This window comes from Achroia grisella, unplaced genomic scaffold (assembly GCF_030625045.1).
Source record: "Achroia grisella isolate CSIRO2021 unplaced genomic scaffold, CSIRO_AGI_Agris_v1 utg487, whole genome shotgun sequence".
Classification (NCBI taxonomy): Eukaryota; Metazoa; Arthropoda; class Insecta; order Lepidoptera; family Pyralidae; genus Achroia; species Achroia grisella.
The window spans coordinates 3,074,196-3,101,680 of record NW_026712891.1 but is presented as its reverse complement, the minus strand read 5'-3'; the positions used below and the strand labels follow the sequence as shown (position 1 = coordinate 3,101,680).

General features: G+C 33.5%; 1 protein-coding gene across 1 annotated transcript in view; it reads left to right on the top strand.

The window, feature by feature from the left end:
* LOC131845935 (insulin-like receptor) overlaps positions 1–27,485 on the top strand; it is an 89,456-nt gene that overhangs the window by 48,415 nt on the left and 13,556 nt on the right. Inside the window, exons 3-9 of the mRNA XM_059195098.1 lie at positions 19,337–19,511; positions 20,568–20,679; positions 22,696–22,830; positions 24,759–24,897; positions 25,515–25,693; positions 26,636–26,800; positions 27,306–27,465. Coding sequence (XP_059051081.1) covers positions 19,337–19,511; positions 20,568–20,679; positions 22,696–22,830; positions 24,759–24,897; positions 25,515–25,693; positions 26,636–26,800; positions 27,306–27,465 — 1,065 coding nt within the window. The remainder of the gene's footprint in view (positions 1–19,336; positions 19,512–20,567; positions 20,680–22,695; positions 22,831–24,758; positions 24,898–25,514; positions 25,694–26,635; positions 26,801–27,305; positions 27,466–27,485) is intronic.

Below are 27,485 nucleotides of genomic sequence, written 5' to 3'. Positions count from 1 at the left end.
GAGAATCGGCTACTATCTATTTTTCACATCCCTATGTGATAAGGGTTGTCCACCTCTAATTTTTTTGCTAATTTTTTTATAATGTGATATTAAATACATAAGACCCTAAAATTTCACCTTTCTCCCATCAATCCTTATTTTTTAATAGTGAGTTTAATTTTTATGGCCAACCAACGTATGCGGGGTCTGTTAATAATTTATAAATATACTAAAAACGTTACTGATTGCTGTCTGTACATGGAATGAAAACTATTATTGAGATATTTTATCTACGTAATAAAACCCAAAACTATGATTCTTATTTTTTTTATCTGTACGTTTGTGCGCGCTGATCTCAGAAACTGTTTAACCTATTTGGAATCAGTTTTTGTGATGAAGTTTACTTAAAATTTAATATTTATCATATACTAAAAGGTTACGGTTATGAAATAACGAAAATATTTATATATTTTTAACAACTTATCTAATTCCGACTGCAGGAATGCGAAACAAGTTTAGTACTTGATAAATGTGTTTTATAAATACTCTTTGGTTTTTCCTATTACAATATTGGATTGTTCCTCAAGGACCAACTGGTATGTATAACTAGTTTCAAGTAAGTTACAATTATATCCCAATACATATTCATGAATAACGCGATACGAATAGATCGGGTAAAAACCTAATAAAAACTTACTCACAACAAACTGCTTTAACACCGACCAACAATCTGTTAACAAAGTATGAAAATCTTAATTATATAATGAAATTAGTGACCCGTCACCCGTTGCTTACTTTAGACAAAACTTCTCAATAATTTCCCAGAAATCACTTTTAAATGACCACATGAATTCCGTTCAGTAGTTTTTGAGATTATCGAGAACATATAGGCAGACGCGGCGCGGGTCTTATCCTCAAAAGTCACTATTGATGTATGAGAACCGCATGAAAAAATGTTTAGTTTTATTTTAGACTTTATATTGTGATATGTGTAGATATATAATTTAAAGATTTCTATATTTGTTGTTTTGATTGGCAATAATCTATAATCTACAACCACACAGGCTTGGAAAACGAGAATGGTCACGTCTTCGTGCTCGGGTTGACATTGACATGAATATTTCGTCTTAAAATATAGTTTATTGTGCTGGTTAATTATTGTAGAAAGTCGACAACGCAGTATTGACACCTGTAGTGTTAAACTAAATTCTTGTACAGTGTTCCAAACGGAAAACAAAACAAAATGTGTAATATCGACCATATATATATATGGTCGATATTACACATTTTTATGTATATAATATATTATATAATACATATCATAATATTTAGTATAGGAAATCATTGGGATTTGCTCTATACAAATGCGTCTTTCATGTATATATAATAAAATAATAATCCTGGACAATTCCACCTAGTACCAAGCTAAGCAGACCTTACACATAAAATCCTTTTTTCATCATCATCAGAAGTAAGGCGGTGTGCTAAACAGCTAGACTACTATTACACTATAAGTCACAATAATGATGACCTCATTAACTAAAAAAATAGTCGCGTGAACAATATCGTAGGGTACACTCAAATATGCATGGATTGTCGACTTGATATAAATATAAGTTATAATGACTAATGTACCGTACTTATTCAATGACATAAACAGGGAAGTAATCTATAAGTATTTACGTGCGTTCAACTGCTATATTTATGTTATGGTTTATTTTGGTATAAATGTAAAACGTTGGTTTTATGGGCTGGATTATAGATTATAGTTTAAAAATAAGCTTACAAAAGTTTTAATAATTAATAAATAAAAGAAATGTACATAAATTTAAAATAGAACAAAAGTAACAAATGCTATAAATACGTTGTTATTTTTGTTTCGGTATAAGAAACCAGTGGTCCGTCGTCCTTCTTCGCATTCGCGACTTCGTAAGGATAATGACAGATATACTATAGAAATGTGTGAAATTATTACAGATTTTTTTTAAGGAACGATAATGGAATGGTGCCCAACGCCTGCGCTAACGGTATACGCTGGCGGGGCACCAGCGGAGTATGATGAGATGAGTATGAGGTCAGGTCAGTTAGCCAATCGTGGCAAATTCACCAGGAAATTGACATGATGGTTTCCAGGGGGAATCGCGTGGACGTCAACCTGACATGATGGGACATTGCTAACAATGGGGATATTAATCTACATTCCTAACAATCCCCTTCCTCCGATTACACAATATTGTAATTTTATCCTTAGATCCAATTTCTTAAATATTATAAAATGATTTAGGAGCTACTTATATTAGACGTATGATAGATAGAGGTTAAGTTTTAGTTGGATTAGGGTGCTATTATCGCGCCATCTGCGCGGCATGCGTAAATAAATAGTATCTGCGTAGAATTGCGGTGGAGAGCGACATGTTCGAAGGCAGGTCACGCGCGAGGCGCGCGGCGGCGTGCGGCGCCCGGCCGGCCCGCGACGCCGTACCACTTTTATTACATTCTCCGAATAAATGTCCTCAACAGAAAGCCTATCCCATCCCGCTTTTTACATGAAGTACAACACGTATTGCGGCAGTAACCTCAATGATACAAAAGTAAAATATAGCTTCTAAGTGATGTTTACTTTGGACGTAAATACATAGTTGTCTATATGTGTTACCGGCAATATTATATGTATAATTTAGATATTCTATACAATATTAAGTTAATTTATACAATAATTGTATAGAACGTAAGCGGTTTTGATGTTGATTGTCGCATGCCTAATCCTTGTTAATGTGTATTTACATAGAACAACATTTATTTAAAATCTATACGCATGTTTCTTGGTCATTCATCTTGTAATGAGCGTTCCGAATGAGTGGTAGAAACAAATAATATTAGTGTTCTAAATTTCTAATGTATTAGGTATATACATATATAGTAATGTAGTATACACAATATTTATGTAATATAAAGAATGACCTAATGGTCATTTGTTATATTACATAAATATTGTGTAAAATATCTGTATTATATCTATAAATTGACGACAATAACACACGCATTACATTCTCGAATTCTCTGTTATTTTTACATTTATTGAGTAACTAGTAAATTTAAAACAGTTTTAAATTGAGAGGAATATAATGCAAATTTAATTGAGGTAGGCGCTCGTAAAGCATTTGACACTTGACCTCATCCAATTTACGATACAAAGTCTAAGATTTATCAGACCTATTAGAACTAGTTTCAATTCCGGTTATAGAAGAATTGTCATTTCACAACAAAGTGTCGTAAATTGTTTTCAAATTACATTTACAACGACAACCTACTACTACCCTATTACGTTACTCGCCCGCTGATGCATACAAACAGTCTTGAAATTTAGTGTTCCAAAGGTAAATGGAAAAACCCTTTATTATTTTTTCATGTCATGCCCGTCAGCACACTTTACACGTTCGTCCGTTTGTACAAACGTAGTTGAGTTCGATACTTATGAAACGTTGCCTAATGATGTCAATTGGCAACTAACCCTTTTTATATCTATTTCATATAAAGAAACATGGAATAATTTCTGTCGTAGTACTGCGTACAGCTCATCATCAAACCATCATGATTATAAAGGTATATCATAAGTGAGTTGGAACTTAGTTATAGTTAGAATAGTAGGTATATTCCTAGCAATATGAGATCTACCTCTGCAAGGTTGGAAACCTTGTTGTTTTTAATTTCTTGTGTATTTGCACAATGGACTGACCTGTTCATGCACATCGTATAATCTTCCACTGGTGCCCTGCTAGTGTATACCGTTAACGCAAGCTGGTGATTATTCCATATTAATAAAGTTAAAAAAATGTAATATAATACTTTTAGGAATTTGTTCGCATTTTGTTTTTGTCAATAAAGTTATTTAAATGAAAATAATTAAAGAATATTTTTTTTTCTCCGTGTCGTAACTGGCAATACTTACACTACAGTCGTTATCATGTATTACGACGGTTAAGTGTCACCAGAGTGTTGCCCGCCCAATGAAATGAGTATGCATTCTGTGTGTATAGGGAAAATGTATTATTTATGTAACATTTCTTATCCGCAGTGCTTTGCTACAGGGAATTTTCGGAAGGGTAAAGAATTATATACATTAGGTACCATAAAAGATTTGCTCCTTTTTAACGACAATATGCAATACACACAATGTATGAATTTAAGAGTGAATAATACAACAGAGATTTTTAATTGAAGTATCAAATTGTTTAACTATTAAATACATATTGACCATGTTTTTATTATGTAATTTTAATGGCCAACTTGCGGATAACCTGCAGTATAGTACCACCATCATCGCCTATAATATACGTGAACACTCATATTTCCCAATTCTAGACTAAGATGTTATTCCTCTTATCCTGTAATTTCATTGCCTTATCTGACCCTACAATCGAAATACAGTTTAAAAAACAAGCTACTTAGCGGCTGAAATAGATGAGACCGAGGTACCCAATTTTTACAAAGGCGACTTGAGGATAAACAACAAATTCGTTTGTCGTTTACCCGAAGCTTTCTCAAACAAAAATTGATGTTTAGCACTTATAAATTAAACATTTAGTTGATGTTGTGATTAAAAAATATATTTTTTCTATAAATGGCCTTGAGTTAGAATAATATATGGTAAGAATAAATAGACGGAATTAAGGATTATGTAGTTAAACCGACGTGATGGATTACTCGGAATTTCAACAGATTCTACGTATGTTTATAAATAAGGGTCACTACTGCTTGTTAAATTAGGTGATGTAACATCTAATTAACGCTGACAAAAATATAAATATAAGTTTTTAAAAAATCTAGATAAAAAAAGTGTAAGAGGATTGATAAACACAAATTTACATATACATAGTATTTCGTGCAGGGGAGAGTTTAATCCAATAAATATTTTGTGAAACATCAAGACAAGTACTTTAGTAGTGAGAGACAGGTTTAGTTTTCTTATAAGTTAATGACAGTATTTACGTTGTCTATTTATATCTTAATCTATGCCTTTATATTCCATGCAAACTTTGCTACGTATAGCACCAATGATAGTTTCCACTTTCGGAACTGTAATCTAACACAAATAGGTACTTAATAAAATATTCATAACATTTGCATATCTACTACTACTGTGGCTATTTATGACATTCAGAAGGAATTCAGTCATCATGACAAATAAATTTGTAACTTTTTGTACTCTCCTTCTCCTTATTTTACATTTTTTAGTTATTTCCATATAGTTCTCTCTCTATAATTTTTGTTTTGTTACTCCATTTTATTTTTTCTTACTTTCAATTTGAGATTGTACTTATGTATAATTTGATTGTTAAATCATTATAGAAATTAATATATATTTTGCGTTTGGTTGACTGGTAGATAACGCCGCAAGGTGTCCGCCATATGTATACAGTATTTTTGTGCATTAAAGTTAAATAAGTACGATCATAGTTTTTTGGCTGCTTAATAATTTAAATTTTATTTCCAATTTCATCATGACTGCATTTCATTTGTGTGGTTTTTAATTACTATTTATTTTTGTCGCGTTTTATACGGGGGATGCACGGAAAAATAATTTAAAACGATGAACAATTATAAATTGATTGCTGATTCGTACAGATATGACTGAAGAGTCAAGTCCGGTTGCTTTGTTAGTTCATCGTTACGTTGAGCGGCCCACAATTTGTAGGTACTTTGTTAGTATTGTTCACCACATCGTTTACCTCGTTACGGACGAGGTAGGTTGGTACACCTTCTCTTGAGCTTTGTCAATAGTACTGACTATTTACAGGTACCGTACATATATCTACTAAATAAACTGATACGATGTAGATCTTTCAATTGACTTCCAAAAAAATTGCATTGTTAACTTTCTCAATAAGCTCACTTTTGCATTTATTTAAGTTTTATATGTATTTTTGTCTGTCTACGGGTGTCCTGAACTATTCAACTTTTATTCCTTTATAGGTATAATTAAAAAAAAATACACAACCATTTCGCTAATTCTGTATTCATTTAAATTAGTCATTAACGATTCGCTTCAAAAGTCAATTCCAAATACGCGTCGTATCCTTTAAGTTTTATACTAGCATGTATTTGATTTTTACTATATCTATATAGATATAGTAAAAATCTATGGTTTATGTATATACATAAACCATATAAGTATTTAACTGTAATATTATTTACCCTGAGTCGCTGAGCGATATGTTAAATTCACAAGTTGAACTATAATTGTGTTCCACTTTTCTGTAATAACAGCTTGTTTAATGCTGAATTGATTATGTTAACTTAGTTAAATTGATGGTTGCCTATTTTGAATTACCATTATTAGAATATACTTGGACAAATGAATATGACATTAAATTTATATGTTTAGTAATAACTTATGTTTTCTAATGAAAGTTTACCGTAATGGGAATAAAGGTTTCTTGTAAAGAAAGTTAGGAAAATGAAATTACTAACAATCATAAAAGTGTCAATTGTAATTGAAATGTCCAAAGTAAATTAAGAGAAAGTGTAAATTTATTTTATAATGTGTAAAACCATTTACGTTCGAAATAAAATTTATTAAACAATTATTCAATTTCACATATGTCACAAATAAAATAACTATAATTAAGCAAATGAAGTATGTGCATTATATACAAGCTTCTTTACGTATTCAATTTGCCTTGTCCAGGCTTGCCCCCTGCAACATTAGTTTCTAATATATCCAGCGAAAGGTCTGCTTGTTGCGTTCTCCATAATATCAACAGTTGGCAATGGATCTGAGTACCCTATTCAGGATAACAGTCTCGACGGTCTGTTCAATCATATAATCCATATACTAAAAGATTTATTTCTTTTAGTATATGGATTATATACATATTATATTTTATTGTCGTATTTAATTAAGCGATTGATTTAGTATGAACCAAAACGCTTAACTAATACGATGGTCCTTTTACTAAAAATTTCCTTCACATTCAATGTATAGGTTTAGACCCATATTTTTTAATATAAAGCTAGAAAAACTTCCCCCTCTCCTCTTCCTCTATGATCAAAGCAATCTAAAGTAAGAAACACAAACATCATCATGTATATGTAGAATGTTAATTATTATAATCTAACGTCAACAATCTGCACTGTTGATTTTCCTGTAGATAAAGGAATAATTATATGGTTTTCCTTTTTCTATAGTGTTTCCTTCCAAATCACGCGAATGTTGAGAATGTGCGTGATTTGAAGGAAAATAAAGCAGCAATTAGCACTGTGTAAATTAATATAATTAATAATTTTTACCAAGGTAAGTGTGTGTAAGGTGCGTAAGTGGTATCACGGGCTACACATGATAATTTGATGTCCGTAGTGCTCTTCATTCGGCTACAGTTACTCCTTACAATCACGGCAGGCAAGCTTGTTTGCTATTCTAATTACTTAAAAAAATAACGGTGTCGCATTTGAGACATCGTCGTACATTACTATTATCTCTGTCTGTTTATTGTCTGTTTTGATGTTGGTTCAAACTATGACTAAAACCAAAATTACTTGCATGAGTACTAATTACTTAAGTTCGTTAATTTATTTATGAATTCATAATTAAGTTATTCAAATATTAGTTTATAAGAATAAAATAAAAATTTTAATAAAAAAACATGTATTTAAAGTTTTATGTAGTTATATAATACATAAAACTTTAACCAAAACTCAGAAATATGAAACCATAAACAGATGCCTATATACTGTTTGGGTTGTAAAACCTAGTTTCGATTGTACTCTAATTCCCGTTTGTATGTATGTATGGATAGTAAATGTCAGCGAGGGGTCGTCTAACGAGTGTAAATATTTTATAGCCACTTTATCGACAGTCAATTATCAAAATGGACACGGCAAAGCGATTCGCGGTGGGGTCGTATTCATCATCCAATCTGAAATAAACTAAGTGACAGTATATTTTTCCGGTATGTATATTATTATAATAGATTTTTATATGAAACGGCTCAGTAATAGCAATTACTTCAAAATTAAGTGCTATACAAATTGGATGAATTAAACACGACGTAAACAATATGTATGTATATCGACTAGAATTTGTAGAAATATTGTTTAATTATTTTATACATTAATTTATTCTTCAATTATGTTAAATAATGCTTTATTTTATTTAAACATTAGGCACAAGATCCAATGTATCCTAAAAACTGTACTAGAGCCTACATTTAACTTTTCTAATCATGTAAATTAATACTTACTGTCCATTTACGCAACGAAGGTAAAGAAATCTTGTTCATTCATTGAAACATGTTCATGGTTATCATACAATTGCTAAGATGTACTGTTTCAGTGTATGGCATATATTTTAATCACATATTTTGTATAAATCAAGCACTAGGAAGCTGTTTTGTTATTGCACTCTGTAACTTTTTCCAACGTGTAGATAATAACATAATTATGCTGAAGATAAGTCTAAATGCACTGTAAATAAACATAGATTGCGATATTAAAACGTCGATCAAAATTGCAACTGCTTGAGGGTCGAACCCCTAGCGGTGTCCATAGATTAGTCAAATACGTCAGGCAAGCAGGTAAAACTTGGACTTTAGCCACTCCATAAGTTCTTCTACGGGTTTGGACTGCCTTCTACACTCTTCCAATTTTCATCCAGTGAAACTATAAAGACTAGCAATAGAATAGTTCGAAAAACAAATAAGATTGCGACTACAGCGCTGCCTATCGTACGATTGTCAGCTGATGTGGATGAGTCGAATCACTGAGGTGTTACACTTTGCTGTCTCGCTTTGTGGAGAGTTACTCGTTTGTCACCATTCCTACGATCGATTGCGCAACTTGTTTTGCTCCATTTTGCCTACTGTTTATATATCGTTTGAGGTCATTCTAAATAACATTTATATTATATAACTTATCTTTCAATTCCATATTCTCGTCGTTTCGATTTAAAAGTGTTACTTTTGTTAGAAATTTCGACATTCTACATTGAAATAAAATTTTTTCATCTATGTTTTGTTGCCTACTCTTCAGTATCAAATTTTCTTAGATTTCTCTTGGTACTAACATAACTTTCAAGTCGTTATTCAAGACTTAAATGTAAGTAGCGTTGTGCCGAGGGGTTCTTACCAAAAAATTTTAAAAACATCCAATTTCCCGATTTTACACATTTCATCTCATAAATTTGTATCAAATAATATAGGCATATAATATTGAAGCTGATTTGAATTTCTTATGCCAATTCAGATCGTTTACAATTCGAAATCGCAAACAACAGACTGAAACCGGATATAGAAGTAAAAAATACACGGCCTATTTGCATTTGTCGTGGTAATCGTAACGTGCGGTGTGTACACTGTACAGTAACAATAAGAGGCGACCGTTCGCCACACCATGTGAGTCGGAGTGCGGAGTGCCCCGGCGCGGCGGCCCCACCATTGATATCTTCATTCACACACCGGAAACATAAATCAACGTAGCGCGACGTACCGCGCTCGGGCGACCGACGATTACGCTGCATAACTTCGACTCGCGATTACCCCCTATTGTGTACTTTGCATTCGATATTAAAGCACTCTACCCTTTTAATTGATGAATGTAGATGCACTATCTCCCGCCTCCGCTGCACATTCGAGGCGTATATGCACATCTTATCATTCTTCTCAAGCACTACGGCACCTTTGCCGCAGGTATACGCATACGTAAAGCATGAAGTCAGGTCAGTTAGCCTATTGGACAAATTCATCGGGAATTGTTACGAGATGGGACACTATATATAATAATAATAATACAACAACCTACGTAACTATGTAAATAATTGAGTTTTATGCAATCATATAAATAATATAAAATAACCTTCACTACTATCTAGATATTAATGAATGGAGTGGTGCCCGACGGCGCTAACGGTATATGCTAGCTGGTGGGGCAACAATTATCGCTGATAAGATGATTTTATTATATTTGTTAAATCACTAGGTAAAGTGTAAACTGACATACAAGTATTTAGATGTTGTCCAAATCAGCACTCACCTTTGGGATATACAGACACTAAACTATTAGACCACAACAGCCCTTACCCCCTGACTAAAAAACATAACACATAATTTTCAGTATTTAGTACACATAATGAGGGGATAAAAAATGGTTATGCTGTTTAAAAATTGTCTGTTTAGAAAATCACGGTCTATTAATTCCATTGTATTAATTGGTACGGATGAGAAGACGTCCGCTGCTGCTAACGAACAGTGAACAGAAGCATGCGGATGATAAGTAGGCACTCGTATATCGTTGTAATCGGCTCGCGGTGTCTGTTGCCTATGTGTTTGCACTAAATCTAGCGGCACTATTTGCAGTGAAAGTGCAGTGAGTCATGCGCAAGCCGCGGCGGCGTCGGAAATAGAGCTGCACAGACAGAATCCGCATAGACGCAGTGTTGCCTGATGTCCGTCTGGCTTTCCTCCCAAATTTTATCCAAAATCATTCCAATGTTCGGGTTTTCTAAAAAAATCCAAAATGAAAGCACTATTTTGCAACATCAAAATAAAAACTTTTTTACTTAGATAGGGTCGCGATCCTGGCGATCATTATTAGGCTGTGTGTTCTAGTAGTGACTAGTTTAGCGACTCTGATGGCCTTTTTAGGCCGCTTGTTTTATTATTTGTATTAGCCAGTGGGCTTGTGGCCTTGTTTTGTGGATCTACGTAAACTTGATACTTTTTTCACCTTACAAGTACTACTAATATTTTACCCCAATCGCCTCAAATTCGGGGAAAGAACCACTAATCTGGCATCACTGCATAAGCGTTCAACGAGATGCGCACGCACTGCGCACGCGGCAATGAGAGGCCGCATCGGTCGGCTCAAGACGTTATCTCCAATACAGAGATTTTTTTTCGAACTATTCTAATGATGTTGGCCGCAGTAGGTCTTTGCTGCTTCACCGTACCATAGGGAATTAATGCAGGTGGCACTCCAAACCTCTCTCTCTCGCGTAGCTGGAGGTTCTATCCTCGGTTCAGGCCTTCGTTATTTCGATCCTCGTTTGACAGGGGATCGGATGGAAGAGTAATATATAATATATAGTAATAATGTTGTATCAACAAATAAAGAGATTAATGGAAAATGGTGGGCAATGGCAAAACTACACTGACAAGAGAGCTGCTCTTAAATTAAGAAAGAATAATCTTATTTAGTTGACTCGTATAAAGACTGTAAGGAGCCGGATCTGTTTTACTATTATAAATTAAAACAAAATAGTATAACATAAAACAAAGTCGTTTTACCGTTACCTCTGAACGTCGCAGTTAGATATTCTTTTTTAATATATGCATGTATAAATGATACCAATATTTATTAACATAATATTATTCAATAATTGATCATACTAAGTTAATGTCAGAATGGTTAACGGGCCATATATATAGCTTTTAATTTATATAATAATGTTTTCTGTCATATTTTTATTCCAGATAATTATGTAGATAGTTCGCTACGTCAACAAGGTCCTAATCCTACCTGTATCGGTGGCCTAATCTCTGTGAACGTATTGGACAGATCAGTTCTAGTTTTTCCCAGGATTTTTTATCCATATTGTTGTTGCTGATTATTGTAAAATCACTCAAAGTTACCGGTAACCTATTTGTAAGTTTTAGTTCATAATTTTCTCATAACCCAGGTTCCACCTAATTTCAGTTGGGTTAGGCGGTCATTCCGGGCCATACAAGAAGCGACAGACCATAGGAATGTCTGCGCCGCCGCACCTTTGATGCCGAATTTTCGACGTGGCGAGAGTTCGGAGCCGTTCCCACGGCCTGTCGTTGCATAGCGTTAAATTAAGTATGCCACTCAGTAGGTTATTGTATAAAAAAGTGGACAATACGAAAAATATTGTAAACATCACCACCTTTACTACTTGTACTTTAAAGTGTTGCGTAAACAAAACACTTTATACTATTGTTTTGTTTACGCAGTATTACAACGGTTACTATTTTCAGAGCGAACATTAGATGAAGCTTTCATTTTAGTTATAAATTATAAGTAATGCTCTGTGGTTATGGTATGTCTATGGGGTCATTTCAATTATCGTTTTCAGAAACCCACATATTCTTAAAATATCATAACAGAATTCATTGGGTCGCCTCGAGTAGCATGTTTCCGTATTATTATATAATATATTCTATGTATTTTAAACAAATACAGTAGATTTTTTATAGATAAGATTTTAGAGTGGTCCAGTATTTTTTAAGTTTATCTATTACATACAAAAATCAAATAGTGTGTTTCCAAATTTGAATTAGGATCTGAATCCAGGATGTGTTCGGATTCCTTATTTAAATTCTATATTAATCGGTTATTTTGAACTTACTGAAGTTTAGATTATTTAGAGGCGAAATAACATAATTATGATTAGTTTTTCTGTTTGTATTAATTTGGGAAATTCAAATTCTAGGAATATTTCAAACTTTTCTACGGTAGTTCTATTCTAGGTTTAATTAACATTATTATTAGTCGTATTTGGTTCTTAGTTGTAATGTAACAAACATTACAACTAAGAACTCTGGTAATTATTATAATCTAATCTACAATTTTTCCCCCTTGTTCCAATATCTTTACATTTGTTATGCACTGCTTGTTTAATTAAATATTACTTTGTTTTTAGATAGCAGGAGTACCCGTCGAAATATTTGCATATCTTAATTATGATACAATGTATTAGTATACAATTTGGTGTATTTCAATTTATTCACTCCAATAACAAATAATCAACCAAATTGTTTCTTTTTGAAGTCGCCGTGTGCATTATTGTGAACATAGTACATAATATAGTTAGTTCATTCATGGCTGTACTACACATTTTAATCAATGATGATCGCAAACATGGATGATGTAATAATCCCGTTGTGTCATACGAGGCTGTCGCGATACGGATCATTACACTGCTACTGTACATTGTACATACCTTATGACACTAAACAGCTGACAGAAATGTTTAACTTGTGAATGACATCACATGTACTTTATGAGTTATTTATCTCTATGCTATTACTAGAAGTGCCCGCGGTTGCACCCGCATGAAATTTATAACCTATGTTATTCTTATGAATAAGCTTTATTACTGTAAAGTTTCATCAAAATCCGTTCCGTAGTTTTTGCGTAAAAGAGTAACAAACATTCATACGTACAAACTTTCGCGTTTATAAAATTAATCAGATTAATATCAACGCTCTATTAAAATGTTTATCCCCATCGCTTTCGTGACAGGTTATTAGGAATTAATAATAATAAACCAGGACAATGCCAAAGCGCCATCTAGTCCCATGCTAAGTAGAGCTTGTGTTACATGTAAATATATACATTATACAATTATATATAGAAAACACCCAGACCCATACCAACAATCATACTCATTAATATAAATTTTTGTACCGTGAGAAATATCGAACCTGCGAACATAGGAAACAAGGCAGTGTGCTAAACCGCTAGACCACCGATGAGTTCGAATTGGCATTTACGCTAATTATCGTTCAAATTATAGTCTTAATATTTAATTTATGAACCGACGTAGGTGAAGAACTCAATATATTTTTTTATATTTAATAATAAATTGTCTCTACTTTAGACTTATATAGACAAAGTTTGAGTGATTTATTTCGCTACTTATTTTTCTATTAGATTATGTAGTATTTCTCTTATTATACATTTAACTGACTGTTCCCCGTAATTTTAATAAATTACCTGCATTTATGTTCCACCATTGAATTTGTAATGCGATTAAAAGATAACTTGCCTCAAGTGTTTGTTGCATTTAATAAGATATTCTGCGAAACGAATAAGCGTCCGCTGACGCACCCATGCGGTCACAAACAGGAAAAAAATAATGAAAATATCACATGCAATGTTTGCAGTATAGCTTGTGAAATGTGTAGATCATTATCTGTACGCATACAATTATTTATCATAGAGAATAATATTTTAATAACGACATTTTATTCTGTTTATAACTCATACTAGTCAGCTTGAATGAAAATAAATACAACCCCCGCACATGATCGCGTAATTCCCTGTAGAAAATATACGCAACGTGCAAAATATCACACAAAAATAATACACGTAAATAATATAAATTGGCACGAATAAAATCGATGACAACATTTTTCGAGCGTAATTTTTGTTATTCGTTGTAACTGACATCTTTAATTCCTTTATGAGCATACTTTGAAATAACTTTGTCATCCTACTCTTATTTTTAATTCTTTTGGTCAGAACCAAACAATGTTAAAGTACAATAAATACAAAATATGTTGAAAGCATCTTGAAGGTAATAATGACATGATCAGAATAATTTCCAAATAAATACATCTTACTTAGACACAACCACGTAACACATGCATCAATCAAGACTTTTACAAGTTTCCTCTTTCAGAGCGGCGTTAATGTGGAAGTTCAACAGCTTAAAAACATCGAATCCATTTGCGACATCAAACTTGTGCCGAAAATGTTTTCTCACCGCTGACGTGCTAAAATATTGTAGGTAATATAAATTAATTTGCGGCACACAATGCAAACAATTGCGTTGAAGAAGCTCAATCCGCCTTATTTTCTCATTCAAAGTCGCTTAATTACAATTTGTATTCATAAATTGTTCTCGTAAATTCCAGGGGAGAATTACATACAATTACGATTCAGGAAGGTCGCGTCAGACGTGTGTTCAAACGTCAGCACTAGAAAATATGACGTCAATAGAAAATTCTATGAAACTGTTTTCTTGAGGACTCATGCTAGATAAATTCTCATTTAAAGGATATATGGAAAAGGACTTACTATGTTTTCATAGTTACATGTTACCAATGTTGGTTTAATGACACCACACACAAAATTATTAATTTCAAACATAGCAATCAAAAAGGCATCAATTTAATATAATTATACTCTTCAATACTAATAAGTATTTTGTGATACTTATTCTACAATATTAAACCGTAAGTTAGGCACTAAAGGTAAATCTCGGTTTACCACAACAATTAACCGCAAAGCAATTAATTTTAATTAATTATTTTTACATTATGTAGTAAATATACTACATAATATATGTATTACGAAATAAAAATAATACCTATATATACATAATTATAATTCCCTTATTACATGATATCATTATGACTATCTTACAGTCATCTGTGAAATAGCAAACGCATTATCAACCTGTAATCACTGTCTGGCGCATCACGTGCATCATAATGATATGATGATCCGATGAGCGTAATAAAATGCACACTACACGTGAGTTACGCGTACATATTACTCACCGTGTTTATCCGATCCTCGGCTACCGAGCTGAATGACTGTAATTTTATAAAATTACTTATCGTAAAACGTAAAAGTGACGCGGAATCCACCATTAACAACCGAACCAAACCGCTTTCCGTATCATGAAACTTTTGTTTATTTGAAGTTCGTTTGAATATTTCTTGTAGCAGGGGCCTGTGAGTTTTGCTTTAAATTGATGCCGTCGAACAGAGTAGTATAACGATGTCATGGTACGGGGTGTATTGGCGCGGGTGGGGGCAAGGGGGCGGAGGCTGTAGTAACGGCGTAGTAAGCGCGGTGCGGGTAGCAGAGGGTCGTGGACGTGGAGCTTGCCGCGTTCAATATTTCGTTAGTTGAGTACAAAACAAATATGTTGGTGACAAAAATGTCGTTATCGATAAAAATACACTTAGGGTAACCAAACAACCGTACACAGTACACACACTTTATACGTTTCACACCAGTCGGAAATTAAACTAAAGAGGATCGTGGCATTGTTTTTCTGTATAAAAACGTGTACAAAACGTGCTTTTGTTCAAATAATGTTTTTTTTAGGAGAAACATCATGAAAGCGTATTTAAGAAACTAAATCAGTTGTGCTAAAATGTTGTTGATAAGTAAAGTATTGATAAAAAGCTTTTTAATCTTAATCCTTTCTCTCTCTCTCTCTCTCTCTCTCTCTATACAATGAAAGCTGTGATGACAATTCTCATATATGTTGGCCACTTTAGATGGGACATTATCACTGACTGCTCCTATTTATATACTATTCTATTTATATAAATATAAATATATATATATATATATATTTTGTATACATAATTATTTTATATAATTAAAACGATTACATTCCAACATCGTTATAGAATGGTACTTACAAAATAAATCTCGAAAACATTTGAGTACATTTTTCAATGTGATTTATTATCGACAACTTGTAATAACATCTCTACTTCGTATAAGCACAATAACATTCCTTACCTACCTATTCTATTAATATCAGCTGGGCTGAGTGGCAGAAGCTGCTGGGACGGTGCGCGGGGAGAGGTATGCGACGAGTTCATTTGCATCCCACTTGACAAGGCGAGTGCATTGCGATGCATTGTCTTTTCTGAATGATTCTCAGCACACCATACCTGTTACGCTATTTTACCATACTGTATGGTGTGTACAGGTTATCTATTACGCCTATATATATCGTCTTTTTAAAATAAATATGTAAATATAAAAAAAAATGGTACTAAATTATTGTTCTAGTATTTCTTAAGATGTTCAGTAATTACAGTATTTACAACATAGTCACTATTACTTACTAATGTTTAAAAAGTAAATATATATCTTATCATACAACGTCCTAACTAATCAATCAAATGATTTTGTAGGTTCTGCTATAATAATTGCTAAGTATAGATATTTCTCTGTGAGGTTGCAATAAATCACTAGTTAAATTATTTAAGATAGCTGCTATTGTGCAGTACAGTATTTTATACTGAGACCGCGTTCCCGAAGGCTGTCCGTAGCATGCTTGGGTATAGCGTTAGGTAACGTTCCGGGGTCCCAAGTCCAATAATGCTCATGCCATGCCGCATTGTTTACGCTACAAGCGGCGCCATCTTGACAATTATCCCTCCCGCGCTTTTGGCGTGCATGCGCTCTCTGAGTGCCACCTCTCGCTCCCTCATCCAAAAGTGCGTGCGAGACCGAAAAATTTCGACGACGCAATAGAATGACCTTGCATTTCATTTCCTACACCTCCTATACGACGGGTATTTATAAATAAAGTAAACATCGTATATATAATTACCATAAACATAATTAGTCCCTTACGATTCATACACAAACAAACCGTTCACTTAACACCTAGAGTACAAAAATGGACTGGAATTCCTTTCTTCGACCTCACGTACGACATGAGGTTTACGCAGTATTTTTTTATTCTGACTTGAGTTCGGAGAAGCAGAGCTATAGGCAGGTATCGCGAACATAGCGGACTCTACCTGTACAGTAGTAGAAATTGGAACGCGGTAAGCATATATATTGTAATCTTTTTAAAACAAAAACAGTCATTAAAGGTAAGTTTTATTACCCAATGACGTAAATGGTTATGGTTTTGACGTATTTTCGTGGCGATAAAATGTATATAATAATTTTAGGAAGTATGAAATTATTATATAAATTTTACTGTAAAATTTTTGGTTTATGTTACTTAAAGTTAGCCTTAATGAAGAAATTGAATTTGATAGTGACTAATGTCATAATAAGTTAAATAAACCGAAATTCATCAAAAATATTAGGTATATTTTTTATGAATAAATGAAAAAAATATCTATCGAATACATAGACAGACAGTTTTAGTTTTGCATGTATAGTATTGGAACAGACTAGGGGTTTGTAAGGTAATTTAATTAGATATATATCTTCATTGCTATTTACACTTATTAGTGATCTGGTCACCCAGATGACTAAATTCAACCATAACTAATATTGGTTTGACCATTTCCAAGGCTCTATTGTCAAAAACTAAATGTATATGTATGTGTATCAATCACATAGTATTGAATAATATATATTTTTTTTACCATTATATATAATAAAATAAGTTAATTGTAAAAAAAATATACCAATATACTCATCCATCCCTTATTCATATTAGTTGCGTTTTTGCTACACGTATTAGTATATACTACACGTATGATATCATAAATAAAGAGCGCGAATTTTGACAGTTGTTTATGCGGAGGAGTCTATGAAACTAATTTGAAAAATATTTCACTAGTTGTTAGGCACATTAATATATTGTTAAATCCGGCTGAACTCGGGACGAGCCGCTAGACATATAAATGTCAGTCAAGGCGGAATGTAATAAAGAACAAATATCTTCCCATGTGGTCTGTCACGGAATTGCTCTGTGGGAGTTCATTAACGGCCAATAATCAACTTGTTCGCGAAAACAACAACAAACTAATTAATTTCATAAACTGTACACGTGTTCGGGATATTGTGTTGTTTTGTTGTAAGTGGCTTGATTATATATATCTACTAGCTCACCCGGCAACGTTGTTTTGCCATATAAACTATTTATAGTAAAGAAAATCTCTGCATATGGCCACTTATGGGTACAAAAATTAGCCTACAATCTTTTCTAAGACCTAAATAAATATACTCCAAAAAATTTATAATAATGGGTTCAAATCTTTTCGAAGGAGTTCGATAACAGTCACTGTGACACGTTTAATGTATTAAATTTCTAACATTTTAATGTCCTTAATCGTTTAAGTGCGTCTGTACATCGTCTTTACAACCCATCTACTGTAGACTGCTGTAATTAGATCCCCCACATCATACTATAGAGTATGGTCTTGCGCCATCAATTTATTAATTGCTAAGTAATATAATATTTTTTTTACTTTTTACTTTACCTTGTGCCCTTACTTCTTATGCACCCTGAACAGTTCGAAGCTCGATCAATCAGATAGAGTGTTGAGTTTGAAGGCAGACTGTAAAATCGTCTGCTTTAATACCTAAGTCTCACTTATTTCGGCCATAGCAGCTTGCTTTGTTAGCTGTGTTTCGACTATAAGCTGCAGCAATGTAATTCCAGTATAAAATCCATATCGTTGATGTTAGTTAGTCCGGAATGGCAGCGCATGAGTTGGTGTATAGCGTCACATGATAATGTGATGTCCCTAGTATTGTTGATGTATATAGTGGTTACCAGTTACATTAAAAAAACTCCATTAACGTGCAGGATTTATTATTATGAGAGAACACATTATTCAATCCTGTTGTAGATGCAATGCACGTAGGCGATACGAGTGACGTTCAAATCTGACGCTAATACACCTGTTTACGATTTTACACAAAATTTAAATTAGATATTTGAAATGCTATTAAATAATAGTTTTATGAAAAACTAATATTAGTTTAAACAATAATAAACTATAATAGATAAGAATAGATATGACAGTCACATTCGAAATATAAATTTTATTCATTGTTTGGTTGTTTGGTTAGATTGTCACATGAGGTCACATATTTATTTTTATTGTTGCAGTGTGTCCATCAATGGACATCAGAACGTATCCAGAGAGTATGGAAAAGCTCCGAGGGTGTCGTGTGATCGAAGGGCAGCTCAGCATTGTCCTAATGGAACGCGCCAACCCTCGGACGTTTGAGAACGTGAGCTTCCCTGAACTCCGGGAAGTTACGGAATATATCAAGATTTACAGGTACGTTATAGTCTTAAATGCTTAAGTGAAAAATAATAATGAACATCACCAGAGTAGACTCTGCAAAATGTAGTCAGCTTGAGTAACTCACTCTCATCTATTTCAGCCACCATGCAGCGTCCTTTACAAATTGTTATTCGGTTATAGGCATGATATCTTATTCCTCTGGAACGGCGATACATCAGTAATATCGCTGTTGTCACATGATAACGTGATGTCCGTACTGCTTTTAATGTATAAAGGCGGCGGTTACCGTTTACCATTTTATTAACATATATAAAATTATTAACGGCATAATGTATATTCAGTACGAAATAAATAATTGTTGTTGTCGGGTATTGTATCTCGGTTACAATCTAGATTTTTGATGATACCATATAAAATGGTCACTATATCCTCATTATGTAATCCCAGACAAGGTAGTGAGAAGTAGAGTCAAATGCCGATAATGTGGTGAACGCAACTCATGTGGCATACATACTATGTGGTATAAAATTAATATATTAGGAGACATTATTACACTGAACAGAAAAATAATTGTTTATTAAAAATACTAATTCCGTTTTGAAAACAGATAACAGATTTTTTTGTCAACGACTTCTTTATAAGATTTGGCGTATTAGTTATGTAGTAATTTGCGAAAATTGATTTAATCAAAAAACTTGTTAAGGTAACAAAAGATTTAGTTTATGTAAGGGCGCCCACGCGCTAACATAACAGTAAACTGAACAAAAAGGAACTACTTATACTTATCTATTGTTAGGGGATGTGGTTTAAAGATATTTTTCAGCTGGTTGTTATTACATAAATATAAATTAATTTTAGGCTCTATTAAAATTATTATATTAGCATGCATTTATATATAGAAAATGTCTTAAAGATATGTATAAAAGGGTAAAATATGATTTAGTCATGCATATTTACAGCACGTACTCAGTTTTTAAAGTATAGTAGCTTAATTTAACAATCAGATGTTATTTATTGAATTTCTTTTAGTATATTTAACTTTTTTTATTTGTGTAACTTGCCTTACATGCTTTTGTTTTCCTTTTCCAGAGCGAAAGGTGTACGGAATTTGGGCGATTTGTTTCCAAACCTCACGGTGGTGCGGGGTATGCGCCTCTACAAGGATTACGCCATTGTCATATACGACAATGAACATCTTGAGGTATTAAATTAATATCAATATCAGACCGAAAAATTTTATTAATTTGTAACAGAAATGTGATAAACTCTATCTATAACGAAAAAAGACTACATGTTCCATGTGAAAATAGATCTGATTTACATACAGAAGAAACTTCAATAAACTCTGTAGTACTTTTTATAGTCAACCTATTGTTATTATAGTAGTCTCTATCGGAATTATGTAATGTAATAGCTATTTTAATCCGTTATCACACTAATAATAACTCAAAAAGAACTGTGATCTATAGGACTCTAAAGAACTCTGATGTCCATTATAGAGAAATATTTAATATTATAAGAATAAGAACATATACGTCCCCCCTGGAAAAATCGTGGTTTATTACTGCTGAAGTCGACACGTGGACTATCTGCCACTTTGTGTACATCCTATCACTATCATCCTCCACTGGTGCCCCCAAGCGTATATCGTTACTGACACTTTTTTTATATCGCTATGGCGAGACAATTAAGCATATGGCCCATCTGATGATAACGGTTACAGTAGTCTATAGGCATGATTCACAATTCCATCATAATCCGTAAATTAAAATACATTCGGGCCTCTGAAGTTCTATCGCATCGTTGGAACTTGCGAGTACATATCCTAATTTTAATTACGCAGTAAATAACTGCGTTGTGAAATTTATTCCGTATTACTTATGTTTATTTAAGGTTCACGTACAACTGTTTATATTTTTCGTGGTGATTAATACGTAAAATACTATATAAATACACAATATTTAGCTTAATGTAACAGTCTTTTAAAGATAAACACCGCTTGAGCTATTAATAATATGAACCCGATAATGTGCGTAAAAAGTAGAAAGGGTCCCGGACAAATATTTTTAATTATTATAGTTTCTTATGATTCATTTATTTTCTTGCAGGAAATAAATGCATTTATGTAACATATATTTCTTAAAGGTATAAACACGTATGAATTATAAATGCGGATCGCATAATTATTTTTGTAAAACAAAAATTTTATAAATACGAACACTCGGTCATATAATTATAAATTTAAGATCTACTTGAATTTTGAATCCCCTTGCGAAAAAAGTAGATTTATTTTTTTATTTTATTTCCAAAAATATGTGATCAATTAGTTGTGGTTAAAGCTAAATGAATTATCGAATCGATAACGTTAGTAATTTCTGGAATACCTTTAATGCTGTGAAGGACGTAAGGCCAAGTCGCTTGCTCCATAAGGATCTCTTTTTACGTCTTTGGTACGGAACCCTAAAAACGAAATAAACTGTACTGCGTTAGTCCTTGTTGTTATTTGAGCAGTTGATAATTAAGTTTACATATATAACATTAAAATAATTTTGATTATGTGTGCACTCCATATACAGAGGAAACCACGAGATGGAATTTCAATTGTTTGTTATACGTAGTTATTATTGAAATTGTATTGTAATGTTATTATTGATAAATACACTATCACACATACCTTTATTGTTAGCAAAATGCCTCTTAATACTAATAAACTAACCTAATACTGACTGGACCGAGCCTTTACAGCTTCACCGGACAAAAATACTGACGAGTGCATGGGCCACTCTAAACTCGCGAAAGGACTTATAGAGCGGCTGAAGGCCAATTTTTACGTGACGGATATGACACTTAAGTGGTGTAGTGGTTAACATACGACCTTTCTTCCAATGGTCGCGGGTTCTATTCCTCACGAAACATTTGTATGCATGAGCCGATTGCTCTAGCCGCTACTTATGTTTATTCTGTATGTACCTAAAAATTGTATTAAAGGTATCTATTATGATTGTGACAATTAGGTACTAGTACCTACTATATATTTTTAAATAAAAAAAGTACCTACTACATAACAAGCTCTGCTTAGATTAGGACTAGATGGCGCTTTGTTAATGGTCCAAGGTATTTCTTTTTCCTTATATACTGCGCTAGATTTATTTCCACTAATGGCAGACTATTTTTTGTCTTTTATTTAACTTTGTGTGGAATGATTATGTACATGCAGTCGCTGGGCCTCAGATCGCTGTCTAGAATCGAACGGGGAGCCGTCAGGATCCAACACAACGACCAGCTATGTTATACGGACACCGTGGACTGGAGTCAGATCATCGCGAAAGACTTGGACAACGTGTTCATTAGGGTGAGTATGAAACATATTACATGTACTATGATCACATAAAGCTCTTACGATCACTGTCAAGGGGTCATACATTAAATTGCGTCTCACTTTAAAAGTGGGGTGGAGGTTGACAAAGTGGTTGAGAAGGGGTTTGAGGAGGCCCCATAATTCATATAAGAACATGAAATTTAGGACTCTTAGCGTCCTCTTAGGAGGGATCTTCTAATTTGTGACGTCACATTCAAATTGTGAACAGCTGTAACGGGGATTGGAGGTTTTCACAGTATTGAAATTGGTGCGACGTCATTTCTGCATGGTTCCTAATACGAAAAAGGTTGTAAATAAAAATATTGTAAAAAATTCGTAAGTTGATATTTAGAGTAACAATTGGTTATTTAATTTTTGTTTGTATTATCCGATTCGAATGAAAGAACTACAAAATTTAGAGAACGCTTACTATTATAATACATAACGTATGTCAATCTGCCGTTTCTGAGATTAAACTACACAAACGCACGGGAAGACAATAATTAAAAAAAATATTTCTTGACCTCAATAATACAAATACAACGTGTTCAAATTGAATATATTTTATAACAGACACGGCACGCTTACGATTTTATTATATTATAATGTATGACGAATAAATGTAGGTACTCCTTCATTCATGCATTGGCATTTTATTACTGTGTAGTGACCGCAGCCATAAAAATGATTGATTATTCCATTCTTAATATTCCATGATAGCAGCAATATCATTGTTCGATTCTAAATTTAGTAACATTTCTGTATTTCGCACTTCCGGTCAATTCACATCGGAAAAGATGACGCGACTTTCGTAATGGAAAGTGTTTTTTCCCGTGTTGTTGGTCTCATACTAATTATGTTGAGATTTGGAGTCGCATATTTCGTGCATTAGTTGTTTTATTATTCAGATCCTACCTACATCAACGGATATCACGCACGCTAATTACGACTTTAAGTTTAAAGCTTTAAAGTCGATTTCCCAAAAAATATTATTTTATTTTTAATGCAGTTTATTAAAGTTAGGATATATATATAATAGAAGTAGATAACACGTGGTATCTACTCATGCGAGTCACAAGACTATGTACGGTACTTACTATACGTAAATAAAGGGCCGTATATAAATAACGTAACACAAATTTCGTATTTTATTACCCCTCCTACCTCCACCCCTACCACCTTTTTACTCGTATTTTAATTGTCAGACTTCCCTCTGCTACGTATAATATTTTGAAATTTGAACTATTTTTTAATTTTGTCACAGTTTTTCAATACTCCATCCCCTCTTAACTATGATGATGATGTAATTTATTGACAGTCCCTTATACAATAATTATTTATTTATTTCTCCGATTTTCTTCTCACAAACGAAACTCATTCATAGCAATAAATATAATGAGTATTTTTGTATAATACAAGTAAGAAAATATATTTTATCTGTCGACTTTTTCGTAATATGTTTAAGGGACATGTGAACGGGCATGTGGTCAGTAGATATTACAATTCTGGGCCAATATAATGTGCAGCATATTGCGCGAACCGTGGAAGTTGTTTGTTATTAGTTTTGCACAATGTTGTCTATGCCATTGCGTATGGTCAGCTGCGTAAATTGACATATCATATAAATATTATACTGCGCGCACGTAATATACATATGTAGAGGGGTGGATTTGTAGTAGCGTTGTACTAGCAATGTAAATTATATTTAAAGCTTATGTTCGTCTTGGCACTAATATTTATATTTTATATAGCTATGTACGCGAAATAGTAAACTTGATATGTTTGTGTCTTTCGCGACAATTGTCTGGACTTCATCCGGAAGTCTTCTTCAGGGTGAATGTGGATCATTCGTTACAGCATCTTCTCCTGCACTCGTACATTAGGTAAATTAGACGATATTAATATTACTATTTTATTTGCAGTCAAACTACGATCCTCGGCTATGCGGTCTATGTCCTGAAGCGCAGAGTCGAACGGTAGACCTTCCGCAAACGTCTTCGATGTGCCCTACCGACTCTTCGGGTACTCTGCTCTGCTGGGATGACAAACATTGTCAAAAAAGTGAGTGCAACCTTCTCTAAAAATATATGTGATTAAAGAACTTTTTTATCGAATTCACAAGGCAAAATCTCGAATCAGTCAGTGGTTATACATTGCATGAAATTCATATTTAAATAATAGCAAATGTAGTACAATATAATTTTGATACAATACGTGCGTTGGTCAAGTCTATTATATATAAGCCTAATGAATTTAGGACTGACTAGACATTAGTAATCCGTTAACTTATTAATAAAAATTTATTAATTATTATTGTAATACACCATCATGACTGTTATCCAATATGAGGTAGTATAGATATTGATAGCTAAAACATTTCGCTGGGTATTTTTGAATCTAACGCCGCATGAGGCGAGGCTACAACCGCGTCTGGGATAATTTTCTTATTAGTTTTCTGTATTTCGATGATTATAGTGTCAGTCAGAAGTATAGATTAACACAATGTTTTTATGTGTCCATTAGATTTTAAGTCACGACCTGTGAGGTCCTAATCGGGAATAGTAAATATATAAATAGTATTATGTTACGACATTTTCAAATATGAGTACCTACATATTTTTTTGTTTAGTGATCTAAGTTTACAAATAAATTAAAAACGTATTATTCAATTTGTACAGTATGCCCGATTGCATGCGGCGAGAGCGGCTGCATGAACAACAGGACTTGTTGTCATCGGAGCTGCCTGGGCGGCTGCAACGGCCCCACCTCGAGGGACTGCTACGCTTGTAAACATTACTCCTTCAAGTATGGCAGCGAGCGAACATGCGTTGAAAACTGTCCCCGCGACACCTACAAGGTAATCAATGGCATATACATGCTCTTTGTGATTCCTACTAGACGCGTATTATAATATCAATAGCTACCTTTACACGACACATTCTTTCACGCGCTAACTGGAGCGCGCTTGATTTTGAGCGTGATAGCCAACGCGCTCAATCGTGAGGGATTGTATTGCATTTTTGCGATCACTCATTCTTTCAAATTCATTTTTTGATCGTATCATAGTGTATCCGTCATATTCGAACTCACAATATTATGACGCAATATGGTTGTGAGCACTATGCCGCGAAATGCTTATTTTTTTTCGGATGAGTTCATAAAAGCTGAGGTTTACAATCTGTTTTATTGTGTATAGGTATATATTTTCTTGTTATCTTACTGTATGGTGTTTTAATCAACATATTTACTCTCTATATTTGTTTGTATTAAGTTTTTTTTATAGTAACATTTTTACTAAATTATACTGTTGTTTACATTTTATTAATTTAAAAAGTAATCAGACAACCCACCCTGTGAAATAACATAACTATAGCTATAAATTTGACTTCTTATATTCTGCTGCTAATGACACAATCCGTATCGTAATTTTAATAATATTATAAACACGAAAGTTTGTGAGTATGGATGTTTGTCACTCTTTCACGCAAAAACTACTGAATGGATTTTGCTGATACTTTACAGTAATATAGCTTATGCATCAGAATAACACATAGGCTAAATTTTATATTGAAGTCAAACGCGGGTGATACTGCGGGCACAGCTAGTGAGGAATAATGTAAATGGTAGGCGCTTTATCGTAGTAACATAATTCAATTCAATACTTTATTTGCAAAAACATGGGTACAAATTAGTACCACCTTGTAGGCATACAAATACATATATTTACTGTTATTTTTTAATCTAATTTTATGATTGCGTGTTTTGTTTTTACTGAAATAGTTTTTGTTGTTTTGTGCAGTTGTTTGCGCGGTGCGTGGCTCAGGAGGAATGTCGGAACATGCCTCCGCCGCCGCCGCTGCTAGGTGCAAGCGACACCAACCAACAGCGCCCAGACTCCAGCATTAAAGCCTACAAAGTATTCAACGACTCCTGCGTGTACATCTGTCCAAGTGGTTATATGGAGGTACGTCATAAATTATATTTATTTATTAAAAAACCTACAGCTTACAATCTAATACATTAAGTCAACTTAAATTTCTGGAGAAAGCTAATAACAGGTTTTCAGAGACTTTACGAGAGAGACAGAGCAAAAGAAAAAGAAAATAAAATATGGATCTTTATTATTAAGAATTATAGTAATATTTTTTGTGCATGATGATATGATGAACCCGTCCAAATTAAAAGGGGAAAGTGTAGTACCCCAAGTGCATTATCATTCCAGAGGACTAAGGTGTCATGCCTCCGTAATTCCGTGACTCTAGTAAATTGCATTATATAACAGAACGACTATTCTGGTAATATTAATTAAAATACAATGTGTTTGTAGTATATTCCTACTAATCCGGCTCGATGGACCATAAACTGTAGGGTCTTAGGCTAAAGGTTTCAAATTAAATAATTTAAGGATTCGAAATTATGCGGGCTATAAATTTGTGTGACATTACGATTGCTAATTATAATACATACAGGTCGGCGATGAAAAAACCGCTACTTGCATACCCTGTCCAAGAACTGGCTGTGTCCGGGAATGCAGCGGTGCTAAGATAGATTCCATAGCGGCTGCTGAACGGTTTCGTGGTTGCACACACATCAATGGCAAACTTGAGATAACACTGCGTGCAAGCGGTGGTGAGTTCTATAATAGAATA